The 26,620-nt window shown below is 46.2% G+C and overlaps 1 protein-coding gene across 3 annotated transcripts in view; it reads right to left on the bottom strand.

The window, feature by feature from the left end:
- MOB3B (MOB kinase activator 3B) overlaps positions 1-26,620 on the bottom strand; it is a 219,089-nt gene that overhangs the window by 43,899 nt on the left and 148,570 nt on the right. For all 3 annotated transcript variants that reach the window (XM_027549085.1, XM_027549086.1, XM_027549087.1), the window contains exon 3: positions 5,441-5,643. In XM_027549085.1, the coding sequence (XP_027404886.1) occupies positions 5,441-5,643 (203 nt within the window). The remainder of the gene's footprint in view (positions 1-5,440; positions 5,644-26,620) is intronic.

Below are 26,620 nucleotides of genomic sequence, written 5' to 3'. Positions count from 1 at the left end.
TTCGAATCCCTGGGGCCCTTCTTCAGTTGTAGAAAATACAGTTGACCCTTGAACAATGTGAGGGTAAGGGGACCCAACCCTTTGTGCTGTTGAAAATCTGAGTCTCGTGTATAGTTAGGCCCTCCATGACCAAGTTTCCTCTGTATCTATGGGTCTGCATCCACAGATTCAACCAACCTTGGATGGTGCAGTAATACAGTATATCAGGTATAGTTAGTGTTAGTTTCTCAGCCGTGTCCAACTCTTTGTGACTCCATGGACTGTAGCCCACCAGGATCCCCTGTCCATGGGATTCTCCAGGCAAGAACACTGGAGTGGGGTGCCATTCCCTTCTCCAGGGGATCTTCCCACCCAGGGATCGATCCCAGGTCTCCCACACTGCAAGCAGATTCTTTAACATCTGAGCCACCAGGAAAGCCTGTGTATAAGTGGACTTTATATGCAGTTTGAACTTGTGTTGTTCAAGGGTCTGCTGTAACTGAGAGTGTTCTGATGCAAAGGAAAGTTTTCTCTACTTGCTTGTTTTTTTTTGGTTTGTTTTATTTCTGGGGAGCAAAGTTCTTGACTTATATTTTTACTTATGACCTCACTCATCTGCTAACTTATTTTTTATATTGCCTGCTTTACAAAATTGTTGTTTCTTGCATTACCATATGTGTAACTGAATGTCTGGTATAATGATGATATATAGTTCTATAAGAGATCAATGATGGTACTAGTGTAACTCTAGATATGGGAAGACACACTATGAGGGGATATTTTCCTGGACCATAAGAGACTAGTAAGACAGGTGGTTCAGAGACTTTGGGGCACTGTTAATGAAACAATAGAAAGGGAAAGACTAGAGCTCTCGTCAGGAAACTTAGAGAAACCAAGTGAACATTGCATGCAAAGATGGGCACAATAAAGAAAAGAAATGGCATGGACCTAACAAAAGCAGAAGATACTAAAAACAGGTGTCAATACACAGAAGAACTGTACAAAAAAGATCTTCATGACTCAAATAACCATGATGGTGTGATCATTCACCTAGAGCCAGACATCCTGGAATGCGAAGTCAAATGGGCCTTAGGAAGCATCAGTATGAACAAAGCTAGTGGAAGGGATAGAATTCCAATTGAGCTATTTTACATCCTAAAAGATGATGCTGTGAAAGTGCTGCACTCAATATGCCAGCAAATTTGGAAAACTCAGCAGTGGCCACAGGACTGGAAAAGGTCAGTTTTCATTCCAATCCCAAAGAAAGGCAATGCCAAAGAATGCTCAAACTATTGCGCAATTGCACTCATCTCACACACCAGCAAAGTAATGCTCAAAATTCTCCAAGCCAGGCTTCCCTACGTGAACTGGGAACTACCAGATGTTCAAGCTGGATTTAGAAAAGGCAGAGGAACCAGAGATCAAATATCTCAGAAAAAATTTACTTTTGCTTTATTGACTATGCCAAAGCCTTTAACTGTGTGGATCACAACAAACTGTGGAAAATTCTTAAAGAGATGGGAATATCAGACCACCTGACCTGCCTCCTGGGAAATCTGTATGCAAGTCAAGAAGTCATAGTTATAACTGAACATGGACCAACGGACTGGTTCCAAATTGGGAAAGGAGTACATCAAGGTTGTATATTGCCTGGAGAATCCCAGGGACGGGGGAGCCTGGTGGGCTGCCATCTATGGGGTCACACAGAGTCGGACACGACTGAAGTGACTTAGCAGCAGCAGCAAGGTTGTATATTGTCACCCTGCTTATTTAGCTTATATGCAGAGTACATCATGAGAAATGCTGGGCTGGAAGAAACATAAGCTGGAATCACGATTGCTGGGAGAAATATCAATAACCTCAGATATGCAGATGACACCACCCTTATGGCAGAAAGCAAAGAGGAACTAAAGAGCCTCCTGATGAAACTGAAAGAGGAAGTGAAAAAGCTGGCTTAAAACTCAACATTCAAAAACTAAGATCATGGCATTCAATCCCACCACTTGATGGCAAATAGATGGGGAAACGATGGAAACAGTGACAGACTTTATTTTCTTGGGCTCCAAAATCACTGTGGATGGTGACTGCAGGCATGAAATTAAAAGACGCTTGCTCCTTGGAAGAAAAGCTATGACCAACCTAGACAGCATATTAAAAAGCAGAGATAACTTTGCCGACAAAAGTAAGTCTAGTCAAAGCTATGGTTTTTCCAGTAGTCATGTATGGATGTGAGAGTTGGACTATAAAGAAAGCTGATCATTCAAGAACTGATGCTTTTGAACTGTGGTGTTGGAGAGGACTCTTGAGAGTCCCTTGGACTGCAAGGAGATCCAACCAGTCAATCCTAAAGGAAATCAGTCTTAAATATTCATTGGAAGGACTGATGCTTAAACTAAAACTCCAATAATTTGGCCACCTGAGGTGAAGAATTGACTCATTGGAAAAGACCCTGATACTGAGAAAGATTGAAGGCAGGAGGAGAAGGGGATGACAGAGGATGAGATGGTTGGGTGGCATCACTGACTCAACAGACAGGAGTTTGAGCAAGCTCCTGGAGTTGGTGAAGGACAGGGAGGCCAGGCTTGCTGCAGTCCATGGACTTGCAAAGAGACACAACTGAGTGACTATACTGAACTGAATGAGGCTGAGTTCAATAACAGCACATGGGGTGGCCTATTGTTGAAATCTTCACCAGACCTGGCAATGAGGGTTCCTAGCACCTGAGCAGGAAATGAACCTGGGCCCTGGCAGTGAAATCACCGAGTCCTAACCGCTGAACTGTCAGGTGTAATTCCCTCTACTTATTAGCTTACACTCAATTCTATCTTACAACGACCTTCATATTTCCATATGTAAAGAAGAAATTAACATTCTCCTCTCTCCAAATGCTGTTTCTGCTCCTTTGGCTCAGAGAAACCCAAACATGGGTGTTGGGAAGAATCTCTTCCTCTAAGAGCACCTTTAGGGAAGGTGTCCCCCTCCACCTGAACACATCAGCTGAACAAAAGTGAACCAAACTCCCCGGAAGCAGACCTATGTTTTGGAGATGAGAGTGCTTGCTCTAGTCTCTTCATTCACCCACCCCTGTCCATTCTGTCCTAGACATTTCCTGAAACTAGCTTTATCAATTCCTTCCAGGCTTTTAACTCCCTTTGCTATTTGCACAACCTTTTCTGTTTACTCAAAATAGCCTTTCTACAAATGAGCAAAACTCCATCATGATATGTTTTAGCTTCTTTCCACACCACATGTCCAACTGAATTTGGAGACAATTTAGTTCCTTCCAAGAGCTTTCTAGAAAGTGGTTGTGAAAGAAAATGAAGAAAGTGAATGCTTTAGCCAGTGATATAACACAAGACCCAGTAAGTCTTACTTTGTTCCAGAACTGTACTGAAGCACAATATTAATAATAGATTTCAAGTTGAGAAACTCTAAAAGTGATGTATAAAACATCTGTTCATTCCCTAATGTCTTCTTTGCCAGATACAGGAACTCTAAACATGCATTAAACATGCCTTCTGGTTTTTGTATTTTGATTCTTTAATATCCGGGGCCTTGCTAAAAATGGAGGGATGGCCCTGATCAGGACTCACCAATTTCTAGAGATAGTAACCAACTCATCCTTGAGCTGTTTACTCACCAGTCAATACAAACTAACCAATCCAGGGCCCACTCCCCAAACCACCTCCTCTATGGCTGCTCACACTTAGGGCTAAAATTCCTTTTCTCTCATCACCCTAGGGCCAGGTGAACAGCTTGGGGCAGCCCCTTTGCCCCAGAACCTTCTGAAATGATTCACATCAGTCCATGTTTAGCCTTGTTACCCTGCCTTGCCCATTCCTTCCCAGGGAAACGACTACAAAGGCGCCGTGTTTTCCCTCCAACCTGTGTCCTTCCTGTCTGGCTCTCATGCCGTGGTGTGCCCCCTTCTTTGGGGATCTGTGAGTAAAACAAACTATTTTTTTAATGGCATCATCTCTTGATCTGCTGGCCTCACCAGACATAAATTATAACCTATATTTTAAGAACATGTGAGACTTCCCTGGTGGGCCAGTGGTTAAGAATCCACCTGCTAAAGCAGGGGACATAGGTTCAATCCCTACTCCAGGAAGATCCCACATGCTGGGGAGCAGCTGAGTCCATGTTCTAGAGTCCGAGAGCCACAACTAATGAGCCCATGGGCCACAACCACTGAAGCTCGCATGCCTAGAGCCTGTAGTCTGCAACGTGAGAAGCCCATGCACCAGAATTAGGCAGTAGCCCCCACTTGTCATAGCTAGAGAAAACCCCAGTGCAGCAATGAAGATCCAGCACAGTCAAAAAATTAGATCCATCAGTCAATCAATCTTTGAGAAAACAAACAAATAAAATGTACATAAAGAATAAGGAAGACAGGCCAGCAAAAGACTAGCCTGGCCCCTGCACTCTGGCCATTGTTCAAGCGGACTTGGATCAAAGTTAGTTACTCTGTCAGTTATGTTTACCAAAACTGCCACTTTGAACTGTTTTAGAGAAAAAGCATGATTTTTCCATAAAGCACAGTAATTATACTGGCTAAGACAGCACTCAATAGAGCTGTTAAAGATAGCTGTGATGAGGGTATCCATAGTATGATACATGTTACAAAAGATGCAGGGTTTTTCAGGGGCCTTGACTTCTAAAGCACAGTTTGAGTCCAGCTGTAAAGATGGCTTATAAAGAAAAGAACTCCTCATTCGCCTAAACAATAAGAGTAAAGTGTTTTCAACCAAGTGTTCTCAATTCTCACATATTCCATTAAAACTGCATTGCAAGAGGTTCAGGATAAAAAGCCAAGTCCCCACGACACTGTATTCTCATCTTGGGCTCCCCTCTCTTTCTCCCTGGAGTAAAAGCTACTCAAAGACAGCTTAACTTAACTGTGTGTGTCTCGCAGCTGCCACCCAGTAGGTGCTAAATATTTATTCACCAACTGAAGAAATGTTTATTACCTTCTTTGGAAACCTCCGTAGCAGATGACACAGAACTCAAAATGCCCATTTACGGGGTTAAATAAGTAAGAGAGAATTAAAGGTACTCTTGGGACTTCCCTGGTGGTCCAGTGGTTAAGAATACACCTTCTAACACATGGGATGAGGGTTTGATCCCTGGTCAGGGAACTAAGATGCTGCATCCATGGGCAACTAAGCCTGCATGCTGCAACTAAAACCAGACGGAGCCAAATAAATATTCAAAAAGAAAAAGTTGTTTTTTTTATTTTTTAAAAAGCTACTCCCTCTGGCCCAAACCATGACAATCTCAGCCCCTGAATGCTGTGCACATCTTGGCATATCCTGACCTTTACCTGACCCCTAAATCCTGCCCAATTCTGCAATCTTCCAGTTAGCAGCCAGCCATCAGAGCAGGGGCATGGCAGTGTTCTGTGACAAATGGTCAACCTCCTGGGGTGACCTGGGTGTGGCCACTACACGGGGACACTTACCAAGGGCTCCAGCTCCTTGCGATCTATGAGGTTCATCTCTGTGACGAAGTAATAGAAGTGTTTGTAGCAGGTGTTGACGTGGGCCTCGGCACCCATCACAATGACCCGGTCGAAGTGGTGGATGTAGACGTGGACGAAGACCCGGAAGAGGCGGCACAGGATCTTCTTGCAGATCTGCAGGAAGTTCTTTGGGAAGGGAACACCTAGAGAACGGAAGAGGGAACAAAACCATGATGGGGATGCTCTGGCGGGCTCCGAGCACATGCTTCAGGCGGGAGACCAGCCCAGGACTAGTCTCCCGGGCCAGCCTGCAGATGCGCCCCACGTGGGCAACTGCACTGGACACGGCCTGAAAAGGTGGCCAAAATGGTGTTAAATTCAAATGCCAACGATCAGGAAAAAGAAACAAATGAAGGAAGAGGGTCAGGTTTCCTTCTTTGGTGGTATCTTTTTGGTACACACAGACATGCACAATTAATGATTTTTAGTTTGAAACATGTATTCTTTTTTACTTTTCCCACTTCATAGAGCCCAGGAAAGTTCTTTTTCCTCTTATCTTTAATGTAGGAAAACTGGCAGGAGGAGGGTGATGCTCCAGGGAGACTGGCATTCCTGACACCGAGTATCAGGGAGGGGTGGGGGCTGCAGAAATCCGAAAGCCCCTTCTCATCAAAGGAAGCAGTCAGTGCACAACTCAGCCGGTGGTGGCCATGTGGGGACAGGGGCCTGGGGCTGCTAGATCTTCTGGTTCTTCAAGATGATTTGGAAATCTGGGGTTCTATGTGAATTATCTGGTTTTCTGTTTTTAAAAATGATATCGAGACTTTCCTGGCAATCCAGGGGTTAGGATTCTGAGCTTCCACTGCAGGGGCTGCAGATTCATTCCTTGGCCATCCCACATGCCTTGCAGCCAAAGGGAACAATAATAATAATAATCATAGTAAAATGATAGCAATTAACCTGAAGTTAAAAAAATATACCACAGGTCAAGACAAAACATCTTACCAGGGATAACTTGTCCTGAAAACTACCAGTTTGCAAATTCTGATCTAAACTTTTCCTGAGATCCACTGTTTCTGGGGTGTGAAAATGCAACAAAACTTCATGGAAACTTTGCCTGACAGTTACTGTCACCTCCTATCCTTGAGGAAGGTGAGAGTTGGAGGTTGTTGTTCATAACACAGACTGGGTGGGTGGTCAAAGGAATCATGCAGGTTTCCTGTCTGATGACCACCACTCCCAGCTTGGTCAGAGCAACAAATAGCAGCATCCCAAGCCCACTTTCTTTCTCCATCTCAAACACTGCTTAAGCTCTCGTTATTTACACAGTTCTTAGGTAGTGACATCATAGATTCTGAAGTCAGATAGCCTTTAAATTCCTATATTGCTCCTTTTCCAGCTGTATGACTACAGGCAAGTTATTTAACCTCTCTGAGCTTCAGTTTTTCCATAGGTAGGGTGAAAATACCAACTGTTGTAAGGATTAGAAGCAATACCCAGAAAATAGAACCTTTCTTAAATAGCCAGGAGAGTGTCAACATGTCTAAAATCCTCCTACAGTGCCTAGCACGTGGTAAGAGCTTGCTAAATGGAAATGACAAGCACCACCCCGCGAATCTCTCTGCTTTTTAAAATCTGGACCATCTAGCTGTTGTTATAAGGGAGTCCTTATCAGGAAAAGGTAGACATGACCACCTGCTTTTCAGCAGAATTGTAGAGCGGTGCTCAGGGCATGTCCCTCGTCCCCAGGAAGCCTGGAGTTCTGCTGTCCGTGCCTCTGCTGGGTCCTAACTGCAGCTGTCTGGTGAGAGACATCAGTAATGGGATCGCCTGGGACCCCTGGGTGGGGATGAGAGATGAAACACAGCTGGCAGTTGGCCGAGGCAGGGTCTGCCTCCCCATTACCCGGCACTGATACTGGCTTTTTCTTCTAGAACAAAATGGCAACATATCAAATGAACCACAGGGAGAGACTGGGGCACAGCTTGGCAGCTGACTGTCTGGGCAACAGATGCTGGTATTTAGGGGTGGGGTGAGGCAAAGCTGGGACAAGATGGAGGGCAGCCCCTCCCAGAGCTGATGGATGGCTTCCTCTGATGAAAAGGGGCTGGTGAAGACCACTGCTGCCAGGCTCGGGGAGGATCTGGAGCCTTCAAAGAGGCCCGAGGCCTAGAGATGATGGACTCTCCCTTCATCCACGTTCAAGAATATTCCCAACAGAAGGGGAGTCCTTTAACAACACTGAGACAATATCAGGGGTTGACATGGGTTACCTTGGCAACGTGTCTGTGATGTAGGGTTTACTAGTCCTGCATCACCGGTGAATAACACCAACACAGATGAACGTGCTCCAGGCCACTTAGGTAAACAGTGGCAGGGCTGGGATTCGGACCAAGTCAGTCTGATTCTAAAATACAACTGATCTAGGACTTGCCAAGTGGGTCCAGTGGTTAAGAATCTGCCTTGCAATACAGCGGAATGCAGGTTCGATCCCTGGTCTGGGAAGATCCCACATGCCTCGGAGCAACTAAGCCCATGAACCACAACTAAAGAGTCTGTGTGCCACAATGAAGATCCTGCATGCTGCAACAAAGACCCACGCAACCAAATAAATAAATAAAATCTAACAGATCTGGTTATGTCTGGCATGTGACTCTCTGCCAAGGATAAAAGCACAGCTTAAAGGCTAAATGTAACAAGGCATCTCAAGGTTACTTTTTGGTGGTGCAGATATATAATTTTTTAAAAAGGAAAGGGGTGAGGAGAGAAGGGTGAAAAAATCCACTCCCTCTGGAGCCACAGCTCCGAGGTACTAAGAGGTCAGCTAATACTCTGCTGCCCCGAGAAAGATGCGTTTCCTTGGCCAGTGCCTTAGATCATGGATCTGGGACTGAGAGTAAAAGCCAACATTTACTGAGCGCTGAAGTCTTGGGCTTCCCTGGTGGCTCAGACCATAAAGAGTCTGTGCAATGCAGGCAATGCAGGTTTGATCCCTGGGTTGGGAAGATCCCCTGGAGAAGGAAATGGCAACCCACTCCAGTATTCTTGCCTGGAGAATTCCATGGACAGAGAAGCCCGGCAGGCTACAGTCCATGAGGTCACCAAGAGTTGGACACGGCAGAGCGACTAACACTTAACAAGTCCAGGTACTGATATTGTTACCATCTCGCAAATGAGGAAACCGACTTGGAAAATTAAGTGGCTGCCCCAGGTCACAGAGCCAGTGGAGAATGGAGGGCTTTGGATCCAGGATTGTCTATGAGGACCCAGCACCCTGAAATCGGGAGTTGTTGCTCTGGGGTTCTGCACACGCCTCCAGCTCCCAAGCCCTTCCTCCCCGAGTAGCCTGAGCCTCCTCAGGTGCACTTACCTTTCCCTTCACCAGCTGCTAGGGGACATGGCCGGGGGCGGGAGGTTTCAGCTGTGCCAGTTTGTCTTTTTGTTGTTTAGCTGCTAAGTCATGCCCTACTCTTTCGCGACCCCATGGACTGCAGCCCACCAGGTCCCTCTGTCCGTGGGATTTCCCAGGCAAAAATACTAGAGTGGGTTGCCATCTTCTTCGCCAGGGGATCTTCCCAACCTGGGGATCAAACCCGTGTCTCCTGCACTGCAGGCGGACTCTTTACCGCTGAGCCACCAGGAAACCCCAATTCCCATGAAACAGCCACACAAAACTGAACTCTGAGAGGGTCTTGATATGTGTATGTGTGTTGTGATGTATTCCCAGTGAAACCCTGGGCAGTGATATTTCAGTGTTGTGTTTGTCTGTTTAATGTAACTGTGGCTTAGCTCAGTTAAAGTGTTTGCCTGGCCCAGGAGGTAGAGGAGGAGTTTGGCTCTGAACGAGACTCAGGCTCTTTCTTTGGCATCCGTCTACTACAGCTCCGTGGCATAGGGACCCGCACTGTTGAGACGATCATTTTTTGACCTCCACTTAGCTCAGTACCTGGGTTGTAGAAGGAGCTCAAAAAAGGTTTGCTTGTCTTAAATGAATGCAAGCTGCCAGTAGGAAGAATGAAAGGCTAATGAACCATTTCACATGAACATTGGACTTGTTACCATGTCAGCCGGAAGCTGAGGAGGCTGTGCAAGGCTCTGGGCAGAGGGCAGCCTGTGTGTTCCATGGGGCACCACTGACTCACTCAGCACTGTACCCAACCGCCTCCTTTTGTTCCTTCAGCTTCTCTTAGTACATAAGATACTGGGGACCCTCCACTTTCGTGTTTCCCAAGGTCTGTCTTAAAAAAGACTAATTCTGGGAGATCCTTGGTTAGAAGCTATACTTGACCTTATATTTATTAAAAATGCTTTTTATAAAACTTTGCAATATACCTAACCATAGTAAAGGATCTGAGAATGCCTGTAGTCAAAAGTCCTATTTAACTCTGGAACTTCCTTTTACCTATAATAGCAACTGGTTTAAAAGTCTGTAACCAGACTTCCTAGGTTCCATTTCCGGCTCTATTATCCAGTAACAAGACAGTGACATCCAAACAACTTAGTATGTCTAACCCACAGTTTCCCCATCGTGAAAGAAACAGGGATGTGAATATTATCTGTAGCTCAGGTGGTTGTTGTGAGGATTAAATCCACACACGGAAAAGGCTTTGCTAATACTCTGCAGACAGGAAGCACTCTCGTGAACGGTTAAGTTTTAGTACTGCATGGACCAAACAGTCTTTGTAACATACTTTTGGATTAAATTCTTCCTGCACATGTATTTTCAGGAGGGCAGTCTTGGTATTAATGCATCATTTTGCAAAGAACTAGAGTAGTAGGCACTCGATTAGGCCCTGGATTATATTCAGCCTTGCATTATTTTCTACATATTTCTCATATTTATGTCTTGTATTACTGTAAGTTCTCTGAACAAAGAGGCTGTCTTATACTTTGATTCTATGTTTTAAAGCACCTGGCACAAGGCTAGATAGGGAATACTCATCAATCAAAACTGAGCCACAAGACAGCAGTGGTCTTATTTAGTCGAGATGTGAATCCATCATCTCCTATTTGGGGGAGGAAAAAAGCCTACAGCAGAAATGATAGCTTTCTCCCAGAGACCTGATCGGGTCCTCACATGGAAGGCTGCACAATGATCTTCTAGGGAGGAGGGCTCTGAGATGAAGAACATTTTGATCTAGCCTAGAGGGTGGGAAGAAAAACTCCACAACACCTCCTTTCATCATGAAAACCTCCCTTCTTTACCTTTCCATATAGTTGTTTCAGGGGTGGGGGGTGATAGTTAAATTTCAGTCACTGTACTCAATTAGAAAGTTAATACCAGACAATATTAACCAGCGGTCTCAACCGGAATAGACTACATAGATTTGGAGTTAAAGTTTGACTAGTCTTATAATAACCCAGACAAATCTTCCAACAATAATCTTGGACAGGTACACATGGATCATAGCAAACAACCTTTGACCTATAGGTCTCTAAATGATTCGTAAGCATGAACTAATCTCAGCGCCTCCCCTGAGTCTCAGATTCAAGCTGGGAAATGTCAGATTCCTAAAAACTGGCTAGAAACAAGATGCATTCAGATGAGTTCTGCAAAAAGGTGATAGACATCTAGCTGTCTGGGGAAGGACAAGGATGGCCTTGGGGCAAGTGGTGTGGCTTGACCTCTGCAAACAGAATTAGTGAGCCTAACACAGAACCCGGAGAAGGCAATGGCACCCCACTCCAGTACTCTTGTCTGGAAAATCCCATGGATGGAGGAGCCTGGTAGGCTGCAGTCCATGGGGTCGCTACGAGTCGGACATGACTGAGCCACTTCACTTTCACTTTTCACTTTCATGCATTGGAGGAGGAAATGGAAACCTACTCCAGTGTTCTTGCCTGGAGAATCCCAGGGACGGGGGAGCCTGATGGGCTGCAATCTATGGGGTCACACAGAGTCAGACACGACTGAAGCGACTTAGCAGCAGCAGCAACAACACAAAACCAGGCTGAGCTTGGATTCTGAGTCAGCCCAGGCAGGATGCCTGGGTGGAAATCAGAATCCCAAACCGATCACTCACATGTGGTTCCAGCAGGAATTTGCTCAACAACTAGACTCAAAGCAAGACAAGAGTTTGCTGAGTGGTCAGGCCAAGGAGGAGGCTGGCCAGAGAGTTGGCATGAAGGCAGAGGGTGCGGTGAGCCCGCCGGGCTGGGAGCCCCTCTTGAAGGTCTGACTAGGCAGCCTCACATTCTGCTTCTGATGCTGGTGGGGACCTGGTACTCGGCAGGGACCCAGCATCTGACGGAGCCCTACTGAGTTTATGAATGTGTCTAACCACAGAACTTATGATCTCCAAGCCATGTTGAGCTAGAGAGCTAAATCGAGCATGGAATACAATAATTTCTCTGGGGCTCTACTCGGATTTGCCTTTTATCTCTGACTCAGTAAATCTCCTTTCTCCCAAACAAAATTGAATAAAAATTCCAGTAATTTCTGAGCTTTAGTCCATTTTCTTCCTTCCTCATCCCCCCTTTTCCCCTCCCTTTTGCTAAGTCACCAAATGCCCCATTCAATCCATCCTCTTCAGGCACCTCTGGGGGAAAAAAAAAGCAAGTTGTTTAAATGACTTGTGTCTTTTTTCTTTTATCCTATTATGGAAGCTGCAAAAGGAGAGAGTCCCTCAGGGAATGCAGAGATGCTATGATAGGGCCACAGAGGGGAGACTGCGGTCCCAGAGTCAGACAAGACCCAGATGGCAATTTCTGAGGTAGATGCCACCCATTCTAGCTTTCATGCTTTTTCCACTCTTTTCTTCTGGAGAGAAAGCCAGGTGCTTGGAGCTGAGACCCCTGGCCTGTGACAGCGCTTGGTTGAAGCTGGGCGGTGGAGGGTTGGAGAGTCAGGGTTCAAAGGGACACGAGAGAATGTCCCTGCACATCCAAAGTTCCACAAGCAGCTGGCAGATATTCCATCCAGTCGTTAATGCCGCTCCCTTCTTTAGAGTTCAGCTCAAAGCCTTCCCTCATCCCCAGACTCAGGTTCCCTGGCATCTTCCATCTGCTCCTGATACACTCCTGAGCACTGACATTGTTTTTCAGTTGCTCGGTCGTGTCCGACTCTTTGCGACCCCATGGACTGCAGCACGCCAGGCTTCCCTGTCCATCACCATCTTCCAGAGCTTGCTCAAACTCATGTCCATTGAGTCAGTGATGCCGTCCAACCATCTGAGCACGGTTCCCAGACGCTAATTCCACTCTGAGGTGCGTTCATCCTGACTCGTGTCTGCGACCCCCTCCAGACTGTAGGCTCCTGGAGGAGCTTGTCACAGATGGATCCCCTGGGCCCAGTGTGGAGCCTGGAGCGGGTGGGTGTGTGATACATCCTTGCCGGCTGCTGGCTTGAGGGTTGAGCTCTTACGCCATCTGCTTACACCAGAATCAGAGCTCAGAAATGCACGAGGACTGACTGGCTTGAGGTTGAGCGCTATAGTGTGTGATGCAAAGGGGTCTGAATTCAAGTCTGTGTGACTCCAGAGCCTGTTAGGCTCTTTCACTCTGCTGGGAAAGTGGATGGGATTCTTACGGTTTGTTTCATCTCATGCCAACCCAATTGGCAGAGTCAAAGGAGCCAGATTTGTTAAAAAATGAAGGTGGAAAAGGGCGTATTGGCTCTTACTTCCCCAGAGGCATGTGTCATTCGTGGTTGACTGTTCTGGTTAAGCGTCTGGCTCTGGCGTCAATCTCTGGTTTCAGAGTCCAGCTGTGGAACTTCCCTGCCACTTGCCCAAGGGTGAGTTCGCTAACTCCTAACAGGCTCGGTTTCCTTATCTGTGGAATGAGGATAATCACACCTAGTATTTTGTGAGATTTTGAGGATGAAACAAGAAGCACAGGGCCAGCAGTCTCTCAGAGGCATTCAGCAAAAGGCCACTGATGTTACTACTGCTGTGAAGGTGGCTCTTCCTTGTCAAAGTCCAGGATGGAGGAGGCACAGGAAGCCTCACGGATAGAGCTCCCTATTCTCCAAAGGACTAGCTCTGCCTGGAAAGCAGATCTGGACCCGAGGTGATCCATGGAAACACCGTGCAAACTGTCCGAGGGGCTTCCACACGACCCAGGATGAAGCCTAATGCGTTGGCCAATCCTTGGGGGACCCCGGTGGCTTCCTAGGTGGCACTAGTTAGTAAAGAATTTGCCTTTCAATGCAGGAGACTTAAGAGACCTGGGTTGGATCCCTGGGTCAGGAAGATTCCCTGGAGGTGGAAATGGCAACCCACTCCAGTATTCTTGCCTGGAAAATCCCATGGACAGAGGAGCCTGGGGGCTAAAGTTCACGGGGTCACAGAGCAGACATGACTGAAACGACTTAGAACAGCACACACAGTGGCATGTCAGTTGTTGTCTAGTTGCTAAGTCCTGTCAGACTCTTTTGCAACCCCCGTGGACTGTGGCCCGCCAAGCTCCTCTCCATGGGATTTCCCAGGCAAGAATACTGGAGTGGGTTGCCCTTTCCTTCTCCAGGGGGTCTTCTTGACCCATGTCTTGAACTGAACCCATGTCTCCTGCAGGCAGGTTCTTGACCACTGAGCCACCAGGGAAGCCCTGCATATCAGTAACAACGACCAGAAGTGCTGCCCCTGCTCCCACCACTGCCTCTCCTGTTGAGAGCATCTATATGCTGTCCTTTGGGTCTCCGGGGGCCAGGACCAGGAGTGCACATGTGAAAATCCCTCTCCAAGTCATAAAAACTACTCATTCTCAATAGCTCATGGATAAAAACAACATCCCACACACGTGGGAAAAGAAAACAAGCCTCTGGCAGCATGGCTGAGAACATACCATTTCCAAAATACTTGCAAAACAAAACGCGATCGGATCACAAGGAGACAAAAAAGGAAGAAAGACAGAAAAGCAACCCTAACAACATAGACCGATTTCTGAAAAATTCCCCCCAATGCGCTATTCTCCTGCCCATTCCATCCATATTCTCCTGCCTCCTGCAGAATTATATATATTTATCTGAAGAAGCCTCCTGATCTTGCTGATGAAAACTCAACTCTGGAAGGCCGATTCCTCTAAGCAGATGTTTTGTGTTATCTCAGTGCGTTCCTCAAGAAAGTGTCTGTACGCTGTGCCAAGGAAAACAATCCAGTGTAGCAAGACTTTGTTCCTCTGCCTGAGGAAAAAAAAAAAGAAAAAATGGCCCCAAACAAGCTGACAGCTGCAAATGGTTAGAAATAAACTGGCTACTACTCTCTTCCCCAACTCCCTCTGCCTGGTCCCAGCCTAGCCTGCCTGACTCCTGCCCTGAGTTACTCTGGTACCTATTATCATAGTGGCTGGAACAGAGAAAGGAAAATAGAAGAGCAAGTGATCATACGTTCTAAACAGATTGTTAATTCTTTCAGACGTGCCATTTGCCAGGCAGAGGAAGTGCTGTTTCAGCCATCCAAAGGTGCCTGCCTGGCACCCGCCCCTCCCCTCCCCCAGCACCACTTCTCTGTTGCTGGAAGATCTTCTTTATCCACATCCCCATCTCTAGACTGGCTGGTGGCTCCGCCCGCTTTGTCTGTGTACAAGTGGACATAGACCAAGATAGACCCAAGAGGACCTCAGAAAGGCATTCGTTCACTATGGGCTGGCAATAAAAGCCATCAGAGACAAATTCTTACAAGTTCAGACCTGCCAAAAATCAAATGGCCCAAATGAGAGAGTGAACTGAGAACATGATGTTAATGAGCCTCATTAGAACTGGAAAGTTAGACAGAAGCACCAATACTTTGATCATGAGCCCCAGTCAGAAACTGAAAATGACTTATGTTTTCAAAATACAACCTCTCTTTATCCACCAGCAGAATCTCTCTTCCATTACACACAGGACAATGAGTACCCAGTCTTGTCTGATCTATATCTATCTATTAATCTATCTATCGGCTTCCCAGGTGGCACAGTGGTAAAGAACCTGCCTGCCAATGCAGGAGACACAGGTTCAATTCAAGACACAGGTCAGGAAGATCCCCTGGAGAAGGGAATGGCTACTCACTCCAGTATTCTTGCCTAGAAAATGCCATGGACAGAGGAGCCTGGTGGCTACAGTCCATGGGGTTGCGAAGAGTTGGAAACAACTGAGAGACTAGGCATGTACACACACACATACACATGTGCGCACACACACACACACACACACACACACATACACATACAATGGAATGCTACTCAGCCATTAAAAATGAATGAAATAATGCAGCAGCAACATGATAGACCTAGAGATGATCACACTAAGTGAAGAAAGTCAGACAGAGAAAGACAAACACCATATGATACCACTTATATGTGGAATCTAAAAAATAACACAAATCAACTTTACAAAACAGAAACAGACTCACAGACATAGAAAACAAACTTATAGTTATTAAAGGGGAGAAAGTAGGGGAGGAATAAATTAGGAATATGGGATTCTCAGATACACACCACTACATATGTAATAGATACACAACAAGGATTTACTGTATAGCACTGGGATCTATATTCAATATCTTCTAACATCCTATCATGAAAAAGAAGTTGAAGCTGTACATCTGAAACGAACACAACATCGTATATTGATATCGTTATCAACAATAGCTATAGTTAAATTTTTAAAAAACGCAGAGACAACACACACACCCCACACCCACACACATATACACAAAATACCAAATCGTGTCCAAACAGTTTCTAACCTATAAACTTCTCTCCAACCCCACTGCCACGTCCCTGGCTCCAACCACCAACACCTCCTGCCTGGTTTACTGTGGCTCTCCCTTAGTGGGGTTTCCTTCCTCTACTCTTGGATTGCTCCAGTCTCCACCAGGCAGATGGAGGATCTTCCTCAAACACAACTCTAAGCAGGATGTCTTCTTTCCACACAAAACTCTACAACACCTTCCTACTGCTTCAAGAGAGAAGAATCGTATACAACTTAGCAACTAAAACAAAAAACTGCTACAGGGTAAAATCAGAGCTATTTAACACGGCAGGCAAGACACTCTCTGGTTTTATAAGTCTGCATGTCTCCATTATTACCTCTGGATCCTCCCAACTTGCATCTAATACCCAGCCCTCCAGACCTAAGATCCATTCCCGCACTTCTGGGCATTGGCACATATTGTAGAGCTGGTAGATGGAAACCCTCCTCCTCAGCTTCCCCTTTTTGTGTGGCTAACTCTCATTTGTCATTCAAGACTCAAGTAAGTTATCACTTTCTTTGGGTTGTTCTCCTCACCTTTAGTTCTAGTTAGGCAAATTATAATACCCTGTACTTTTCCCAGGATTACACTTACTATTGTCTTGTAATTGTCCTTTTTTGGTCTCCCATTAGAATGAAAATTTTGAAATGTCAAGGAATATCACTTCCTGTTCACAGTTATATCCCTGGCATCAAACACATGCCAGAAAACGGGGGTTCTCTCGAACTTATGGTTGCCAGTGGGGATGAAAGGGGGTAGGGATAGTTACGGAGTTTGGGATGGACATGTACACACTGCTATATTTAAAGTGGATAATCAGCAAGAACCTACTGAATAGCACAGGGAACTCGGCTCAGTGTTACGTGGCAGCCTGGATGGGAGAATTCAGGGGAGAATGGATACAAGTATATACATGGCTGAGTCTCTTCACTGTTCACCTGAAGCTACCACAGCACTGTTAATTGGCTATACTCCAATATAAAATAAAAAGTCAAAAAAAAGAATATGGGGGTTTTCAGTGAGTGTTTGTTGAGTGAATAAGTGAACAAATGACCACAGAATGTAGAGGTGGAGCCTCGCCTGCTTGGGTTCCCCTTCTTCTCCCATTCCGAGGCAATAGCCTTTGAGTCACATTCTGAAAACCATTGTTCTATGGGAAGATTCCCCAGGGAAATGCTGTAAGCCCATGTTTAACCTTGATGTGTCCAAGGCCATAAGGCTGCAGTGAAAATTAATACCTATTTAACTCTTCACATATGGCAGACCTCTGATGCATCATTCTCTTGCTTCTCACTCATACTGGGAAAGAAGAATCTCCTCAAATTGTATTTAATATTTATATTGAAAAGTCTATTTTCATATAAATAGAAAACTATCAGGTCATTTTCCAGAGTTACTAAAATTTGAAATAAGCCAGGATTGATTGATAAAATATCCTGAGATACATGATTGAAGCAGGAAGAGGAGAGAGAGAGAAGATAGCAAAAGTAATTCATTCTAGATTTCCCTGGTGGTTCAGTATGAAATCAACCCTGAATACTCATTGGAAGGACTGATGCTGAAGCTGAAGCTCCAATACTTTGGCCACCTGATGCAAAGAACTGACTCATTGGAAAAGACCCTGATGCTGGAAAAGACTGAGGGCAGGAGAAGAACGGGGTGACAGAGGATGAGATGGTTGGATAGCATCACCGATTCAATGGACGTGATTTTGAGCAAACTCTGGGAGATGCTGAAAGACAGGGAAGCCTGATGTGCTGCAGTCCATGGGGTCGCAAAGAGTCAGACACGACTGAGCTACTGAACAACAACAAAACATATATCAAAACATGTATTGGGAAAGAACTATTGGAAATAAATTCCAGCCCCTCCCAGCCCCTGCTAGCCCTAATTCACTCCCTGACCCAGAACCACACCCACAGAACCATATGCCTCTTTGGGGATTATATGACTGGGCAGGAACAGAGCCTGATCATAAAGTGATAATGGAAACTGAGGTCTTAATCATGTCTGGAGGCCAGAAGAAAACTGGAAACATCATATTCAAACACTGAAAACCTGTCATTTGGAAAACGAAAGGGGGAAGAAAACAGCAAACCAGTCACCCTGGGCCACAAAGCTTACAGGTGTGGGAGAAGAATTCAAGAATTTCTTTCTGACTTCAAAGTCTGTTCTCTTTCCACCACTTTATGCTGTCTCTTTCTGTGGCTGGAGGCAGTCCTTCCTTCTTTAGATCAATGGGAGGACAAATCGTTGTATTGTCAGAGATGTCCAAAAGTGGGATTCATGGTCCAGGGTGGTGGTGAGTTCCCCACGAAGGGAGATGTTCAAGCAGAGGCCATGTGCTAGTGTTAAAGACAGGACCCAGGTAAGAGAAGGTGGTTTCCACCACTGGCTGCATATGACAGTCACCTGCATTTGTTAACAGGACAGATTCCCAGTCCCCTTTCCTACTCTCTGGGTCTCGCAGGCATCTCAGGACTAGCTAATTTTTAAAAGTACCTTTGGAGATTCTAATGCAGGTTTTGGGAATCATTGGGTTGTCCAAATCTGAGATTCTATGGCCACAGCAACCGCAGTGTAAGAGAGGGCCAGCTGTGGGATGTCAGTGCTGGTGTTACCAGTGACAACGAAAGCAGCTAAGTGTTTACCCTGGTCCAGAGCTAGTGCATCATCTCACCAACTACTCCACAAGGCAGGCGCCGCCACCGTGCCCATTTCACAGATGAGGAAGACTAAGTTCCCTGTCCACAGTCATACCACAAGGAGGTGAAGGAGCTGGGACCTGAGTCCAGGCAGGCTGGCTGTAGACCTTTACTCCTCATCAGGAGAAGGAACCAAACATGACCCGATTCAAAGCCATCCAGTCCTAGGGAGGTTCTGAATAAAACCCACCAGCAGTTGATCTCCCAAGTCACAAAAATTCCACAGCACAGAACTCACCAAGAAGTGAAGTAAGGACTTCCCCGCTGGTCCAATGGTTAAGAATCCACCTTGTGATGCAGGAGGTTCGGGTTTGACTCCTGGTAGGGAACTAAGATCCCACACGCTACAGAGCAACTAAGCCCGTGCGCCATGACTAGAGAGCCTGAATGTAGCCGCTAAGACCCAACACAGTCAAATAAATACAAAACTTAACAGCAACAACAAAAAGGGAACTAGATTCTCAACCACGAAATGACTATGAGGACTGAAAGTGTCACAAAACTCCCATGGTATAAAGTCGAGATTTCTTTGGCCTACACGTATTATATTCGGTTTTTAAAATCTGAAGTTTTCAACATGGCACGAATTCACCCCAGTAATTCCCACTGCCATTCCTTCATTCAAAAACAAACCAAAACAAACCACGCTCATTAAAAATGGTTTTATTGAGTCATGGAATGTTCAAACAAAACTACATTAAGTATATTGACACTCAGTTAAAACATTAACCCCAGTGAAACTCCTGATGTGCTAATTCAACCGAGCCCACCCACACCTTTCTGGGAAAAGCTGGATCACCTGCTCTACCTTGTCCAGATCCTCACCCACCACGTACTCTGGAGGCCACGTACCAGGAGTGCAACTTCAGTGCAGACACTTGCTCGATCACGTATGGTCTATTTCCTCCCTCTGGGTCTCTGCAGTCTTAGCACATGGGATCTATGTATTCTGTGTGCTGAACTCCCTGAGGATTTCCTGGGTAAGCGCTCTACTAAATAAGCCTCTTATTAAGGCTGACTCTGGGCAAAATATCTAGAGGAGTGGACGTGGTCTTCTCAGCACCCTAGTACCCCCAGAATAGATAACCACTCTTGTTCTTGCTTCCAGTCCAAGGTCCTTAAGCTCTTATCGCTTTTTAATGATCCTTTCTCTCAAGGTTCCTAACCTTTTGTGAGACTGGTTAAAAAATCACAGAAAGGGACTTCCCTGTGTTAAAAATCCGCCTGCTAAGGCAGGCGACACAGGTTCGATGCCTAGTCCAGGAAGATTCCACATGCTCTGGGGCAGCTACGCCTGTGTGCTTAGTCCACACACATGCGCTAGGACCCACACTCCTCAACAAGAGAAGCCACAGCAATAAGAACCCAAGCACCGCAACGAGAGAGGAGCCCCTGCTCACCGAAACTAGAGAGGGCCTGTGTACAGCAACGAAGAGAAATGAATGAATAAGACAAATAAAACTTTTAAAAATACATAAATAAAAATCACAGGAAAGAGTTGCAACAGCTTGAATGAAGTCAACCAGTACAGATGTCTGGGGCTTTTCCCTCTGCCTTGCTGCTGCTGCTGCTGCTAAGTCGCTTCAGTAGTAGTCGACTCTGTTCGACCCCATAGACAGCAGCCCGACAGGCCCCTCCGTCCGTGGGATTTTCCAGGCAAGAACACTGGAGTGGGTTGCCATTTCCTTCTCCAATGCATGAAAGTGAAAAGTGAAAGTGAAGTCGCTCAGTTCTGTCCAATTCTTGGCGACCCCATGGACTGCAGCCCACCAGGCTCCTCTGCCCATGGGATTTTCCAGGCAAGAGTACTGGAGTGGGTTGCCATTGCCTTCTCCACTCTGCCTTAAGGAAGCTCAATTCAATCTGGGGTTGGGAAGAGGTGGCGCCAATGTCAACGTTATAAACCCAGAAATCACCTGGGAAGCCAGGACACAACCTCTCACCAGGGTCACAATCAATCAGGGTGAACTTCGGAGAAGCCTGATGAACTTGTGTAGGTTTCAGGCTCCTCAGTGAATATCCACGAGGTGTAGCTGAGATCAGAGTGTCTCAGACTCCTCATGGGAGGGGCTGAGGCACCACTGGGCTAGTGGGACGAATGAGAGATCTCTTCTCCCATCTATCCATCTATTTCACTTGCCAAAACTGGGCGACTTTTAAGTTTCTTTCCAGATGTAACATTCTATTGTTCCGAGATGCTATTTCCCAGTGAAATAGACGGCTGTCTCCTCTTAGGGTTGCTTCCCCAACCCACGCTGATCCAAAGACTACTAACAGGCTGATACCTCTTCCCCAGAGGCCTGGGACTCTAAGTCTGTCCCTGCTGAGTGACTGGGAAGCTGCCTCATTCTCTGCACATTCTGGCATGAGACAGGTCCTTGACATCCCTACCAAGTGCCTCTGCAAACCGAGCTGGATGCAGACAGCTGGCGTCTGGGCAGAACAGCCACTTCAAGCAGCAGAACCCAGGCTGGGCCCCTCATGGCACTGCCTGGTTTGTGATGGAATTAAAGATGTTTGCCTTTTAGCTATGGCCCCAGAATGTTCCAGGTCCATGAGAAGATCATGTGAAACTGGTGAGGGTTGGACATAATCTGATAGGAGTTGGTGTTCTCCAGTCTGAAGCCTTGGGGTCAGAAAACCCTGAGTTCATAGTTTTGATGCCCTTTGTCCCAGCCCCGTGGCCTTGATCCCATGACTTCATCTTTCTGAATCTCAACTCTTTCATAGGTTAATTGGGCAATCTGATAGTTTGGTGGAGTGACTGGCACTCTAAATGTTCTTATTTGTTATTACTGCTCCCACTTTGTATTAATACCACATCAATGTCTGGCCTGCCTTAAAATGTGATGAATAAAACAAGCCAAAAAAAGTTAAGGGGCTCAAAGTTACCTAGCTGTGTGGTTGGATACCCACTGCTTAAGATAGCAAATCAAGGGACTTCCCTGGTGGTCCAGTGGTTAAGAATCTGCTTTGCAATGTAGGGGATGCAGGTTCGATCTCTGTCAGGGAACTAAGATCCCACATGCTGTGGGGCAACTAAGACTGTGGGCCACAACTACTGAGTCCTTGCACTCTGGAGGGCATGAGCCAAACTGGAGACTCCAAGTGCTGCAATGGAAGATTCTGCATGCCGCAACTAAGACCCAGTGCAGCCAAATAAATAAAAAGACAGCAAATCAATTCTCTATCTACAAGGGCTTCTCTGCTTAAATTCCCAGGCTCCCCATAACACATGGCACAGATTCAAATGCTAGTCCCAGTGCCCTGATTCACTCTTTGCACCTGGAAGCTGGAAAGCCTGTATATTGTTCAGAAGATCAAGGCCAACCATTCCCCAAGTCCCCCACCCTCCTCTGTCCAAGTCCCATGGACAGAAGAACCTGGCCCACTAAGAGTTCCTTCAAGTTGATTCACACGCAGAGCTCCTTGGCTCCTCCCTGAGCTGAGAAAAGACAAGATCAAGAATTCCCTGGACCCTGCCCTCCCAGGACATAATACGAACCTGACATGTGCGAACCTGTAGTGATCTGTGGTTCTCCAGAGTGCCAAAGAGATGAAGGGATATCAGGGGTCACTTTTTTTTTTCCAACAAAAATTTCCTTTATTGCTGGGAGATATTTCTTTGGACCAACACCTTCCTATTGTCCACAGAAACAATGGAATCCCAGACATCTCTGAAAACAGTCCTCTCATTTCAATTAACGGCAACTTTATTTTCCGCAGTGGCTCAAATCCTGAATCCAGACACCATATGCAGGGCCCACTTATAATGTTATTCACTACAGAGCAGAACTGGCAGAAACAGGGTGCTTCCTGCAGTTCCCCAGGGATTTGACATGACCAGTGACCCCCATTACCCACCCCCCCAATCCTATTCAGAGCTCCATGACAATATCATGAACTTCCAGAACTTGGTGCCCTGTGGTCTTTATGTGTTAAGCATACTATTAAATGAGTAAAACTTTATTATGCAAGGTCCAGGGGGAGGGGAGAATACATTGATTAATATGATAAGAGGTAACAGTTGAGCAGATGAAACATATGTGGAGGGAGAAGAAAGTGCATCAATTTCACCCACCATGTGTCAGGCACCACTCAGGTCCTTTACAGGAAAGCACAGGAAGGAGAAGCAGCAAGAGCCTGGATCCAGAACCCAGCCGGCCCACATTCATATCCGCCCACATGTGGGCACGTGGTGCTCTGGAGGTAATTAGAGAACCTCCCCCACAGGACTCCATAAGGATGAAAGAAATTCATATACGCTGGTGCTTTCACTATAGAGCCTGGTGCCTAAGCTTTCTCATTTCATCTCTCCATCTCATTTTGATCTTTATGAGGTGGGTGGAGTCCAAGGTTTACAGTTGGGGAAACTGCAACACAGATAATGTATCTAGGGTCACAGGGGCAGTACGTGGAGGTTTGGGGATTCAAACTCGGACTCCAGTGATTCCAAGTCATTAGACAAAAAACAGTGATTGATAGAGGTTGCATGAGAGGAGTGGGATAGCCTTTCAAAGGGGTGGACAGGACAGGCCGTGGAGCCTCTAGAGTCAAGTCCAGGAGGGTGAGCAGGTTGTTTATACGTGGGTGTGGGTGTAGGAGGACACCTCACTGTGGAAGTCGATTATTTTCCTTTTAAATCAGGACAGAGCGCTTCTGTAAAGCTAGTATACTAGCTGGTACCTTTAATGAGTATCTGGGGTTGTCTGTGTGCCACAACTACTCAAGCCCGAACAACAAGAGAAGCCTGTCCACCACAGCGAGACAAAGCCTGTGTGCAGCAACAAAGACCCACCATAGCCATAAATAAATAAATGTGTGTTTTTTTAAAGAGTATGCTTTAAAAAATAAAGAGTATCTGGGAAATAGGTGCATAAATACATCTCTTGCTCACGTCCTGGCAGATTGCATTCTTGATTTGTTACTTATACTGTGCTAAGTTGCTTCGGTTGTGTCTGACTCTTTGCAACCATACGGGCTGTAGCCTGCCAGGCTCCTCTGTCCATGGGGTTCCCAAGGCAAGAATACTGGAGTGGGTTGCCATTTCCTCCTCCAGGGGATTCTCCTGACCCAGGGATCAAACTTGGGTCTCTTACATCTCCTGCTTTGGCAGGTGGGTTCTTTACCACTAGTGCTACCTACTCTACCCAAAACATAGTGGGCACCCAATAAATGGTTACAATTACTCATACTTTTTACCATATCCTGGCCTGAGCTTAAATTTACATATATCATCCAGTGTGCCCTAAAGTTCGTCCTCATATAGTTAGATGTTCCTTAAAATAATTTAAAGGGTGCCAGAGTTAAAGAAAATGTTGTTCACTCCATTCCTTTACAGGAAATTTTCTGATGTATATAAGCATTATAAAGGCTCTGAGAAATTCAACACTAAAGAAACCTGCTATTTTTAATTTAGGGCTTCCTAAACCTAATTGGCCACAGAACCCTTTCCTATATAATAGAAGCTTTGGGGAATATTGAAAATGCTCAATTAAATTTTGACTTGCCTGCAAGCAGGGAATAATTATTCCCACTTCCCAGATGAGAAAATAGAAACTCACCTGGTGGGTGGCAGGACCAGCAACAGAAGCCCAAGCCTGTTTCCAAAATAAAAACACTCAAATTTCCAAAACACTGCTCTGGAAAAGCTACCATCCCAGACATTATGGGGTTTTTTGCTTTTCATTTCTTAAGTCTGTGTGCTGTGCTGTGCTTAGTCTCTCGGTCCTGTCTGACTCTTTGTGACCCACGAGCTGCAGCCCACCAGGCTCTTCTGTCCATGGGGATTCCCTAAGCAAGAATACTGGAGTGGGTTGCCATGCCCTCCTCCAGGTGACCTTCCCAACTCAGAGCTCGAACCCCAGTCTCCCACATTGCAGACAGATTCTTTACTGTCTGAGCCACCAGGGAAGCCCAAGAATACTGGAGTGGGTAGCCTATCCCTTCTCCAGGGGATCTTGCAGATCCAGGAGTCAAACCAGGTCTTCCGCATTGCCGACAGATTCTTTACCAGCTAAGCTACCAGGGAAGCCCAAATATTAGAAATCAGTGACTTGGCCAAAACCACAGAGCTGGTTGGGAGTAGAAAAGAGACTAGGTCTAATTTCACTAACTTTTTAAAAACCTATAAAGATAGAAACAAGCTGTATCATTTATCATGGATGTTGACACCCTGCCTGAGCTAAGACATAGACCAGCAGCTGACATGCCGGCACTCAGGGTTAGTTCCAGGAATGGAACAGGGAGATCCTGTTCTTTCAGAGCTTAACAACCCGAGCGATCTCGGTCCATTCATCTTGGCAACTAGCTGCTCACACCTAACTGGACTGATGAAAAAAAAAAAAAAAACAAAAAACCTGGTCACTTGGCAATAAAATCACTCCCACTGAGACAACTGTTCTGCATTCTTCCATAGGAAAAAGCAGTGAAGGCCAACACGCTTTAGGCCAGGAACTCACAGCCACGCTCTCTCCATCAACACCTTCCTCCAGCATTACCCTGGCACATCTGAGTGTGGACGGAAGCTTCCCCCAGGCTTGCCAAGATCCCCCTACTGCAGCCCCCACACTGCCCTGCCTGGCAGCAGCATCTGAAGCAGAGGTGCGTCCTGGCCACATGACACAGCCTGTTCCTGGGTGTGTTCCTTCGTGACACAGCCTGTTCCTTCACTAGGGTGAAGGAGAGAGGCTGAGCCTAGTTCTCAGCCAGCAGCCCCTGCTTCCAGCCCCTCTGTGAGATCATGTCTCGCAAGAAACGAAGGTTGATCAGGCAGCCCTTGTCAAGAGCAAGCAGGATGAGGATCTGTAGACGGCTAAGAATGAAGACAGGCATCTTGCCTAGAAATATGCATCAAGCCAAGATGGTTTGGGGGCTTCCCTGGTGGCTCAGATGGTAAAGAGTCTGCCTGCAATACGGGTGACCTGGGTTTGATCCCTGGGTTGGGAAGATCCCCTGTAGAAGGGAATGGCAATCCACTCCAGTATTCTTGTCTGGAGAATCCCATGGACAAAGGAGCCTGGCAAGCTACAGCCTATAGGGTCGTAAAGAGTCGGACACGACCGAGTGAATTTTACTCTCATTTTCAAGACAATTTAATTACTGTTGAGGAGACTCACGGCAGGGCAGAAAGCAGGACACAAAGAGGAGGAAAAGGGAGAAAATGAGAGTGCACAATATATTTCCCTAAAGGTGTTTTCTAGTAGAGTTTCCTCCATAGGATTTACCACACTCCCCTGACTTATTATATTCACATAACATTTTTAAAAGCAAAGTAGAAGATTCAAAAGAACAGTGACATTTTCTCCCCTGATTCATGTTAACTCAATAAAAAATGTATTCACCACTTCCAGTGTGTCAGGCTCTGTGCTAGGGACTGTAAGACAGTGTCAGTATGGAGTTAATAAGATCAAGGAAGTAGGATGGGACTGACCGTGGTTTTGAAACTGTATCCTGCAGGTGTTACAATGGTGCCTGAGGGGCTGCAAAGGGGTGTGCAGGGGTGACAGGCTGAGAAATAGGGTTCTTTCTGGCTCAGCCGCCCTCTCCTTCGTTCATCCCCTCCCTGCCAAATCAGGCAGCTCTACTTTGATCTGTTCTCTATGTTTCTTGGCAGGAAGAGCTGTTGGGAGACTTCGTTTCCTGATGTTGACAAACCCTTGGGAGGCTGTGAAGGTCCTTTCGGCAGGACCGGTCCAGGAACCTGACTCCTACTAAGCACGCAAAGACAGATGCCGATATTGATGGCCCTAACGGGTTCTGGCAGAGGAGATGCACTTATGGTTCATTGTTTGCTGAGAGCT

This window comes from Bos indicus x Bos taurus, chromosome 8 (assembly GCF_003369695.1).
Source record: "Bos indicus x Bos taurus breed Angus x Brahman F1 hybrid chromosome 8, Bos_hybrid_MaternalHap_v2.0, whole genome shotgun sequence".
In the NCBI taxonomy this organism is placed as follows: Eukaryota; Metazoa; Chordata; class Mammalia; order Artiodactyla; family Bovidae; genus Bos; species Bos indicus x Bos taurus.
Note: the sequence above shows the minus strand (reverse complement) of the source record. Positions and strands in the feature narration are given on the sequence as shown.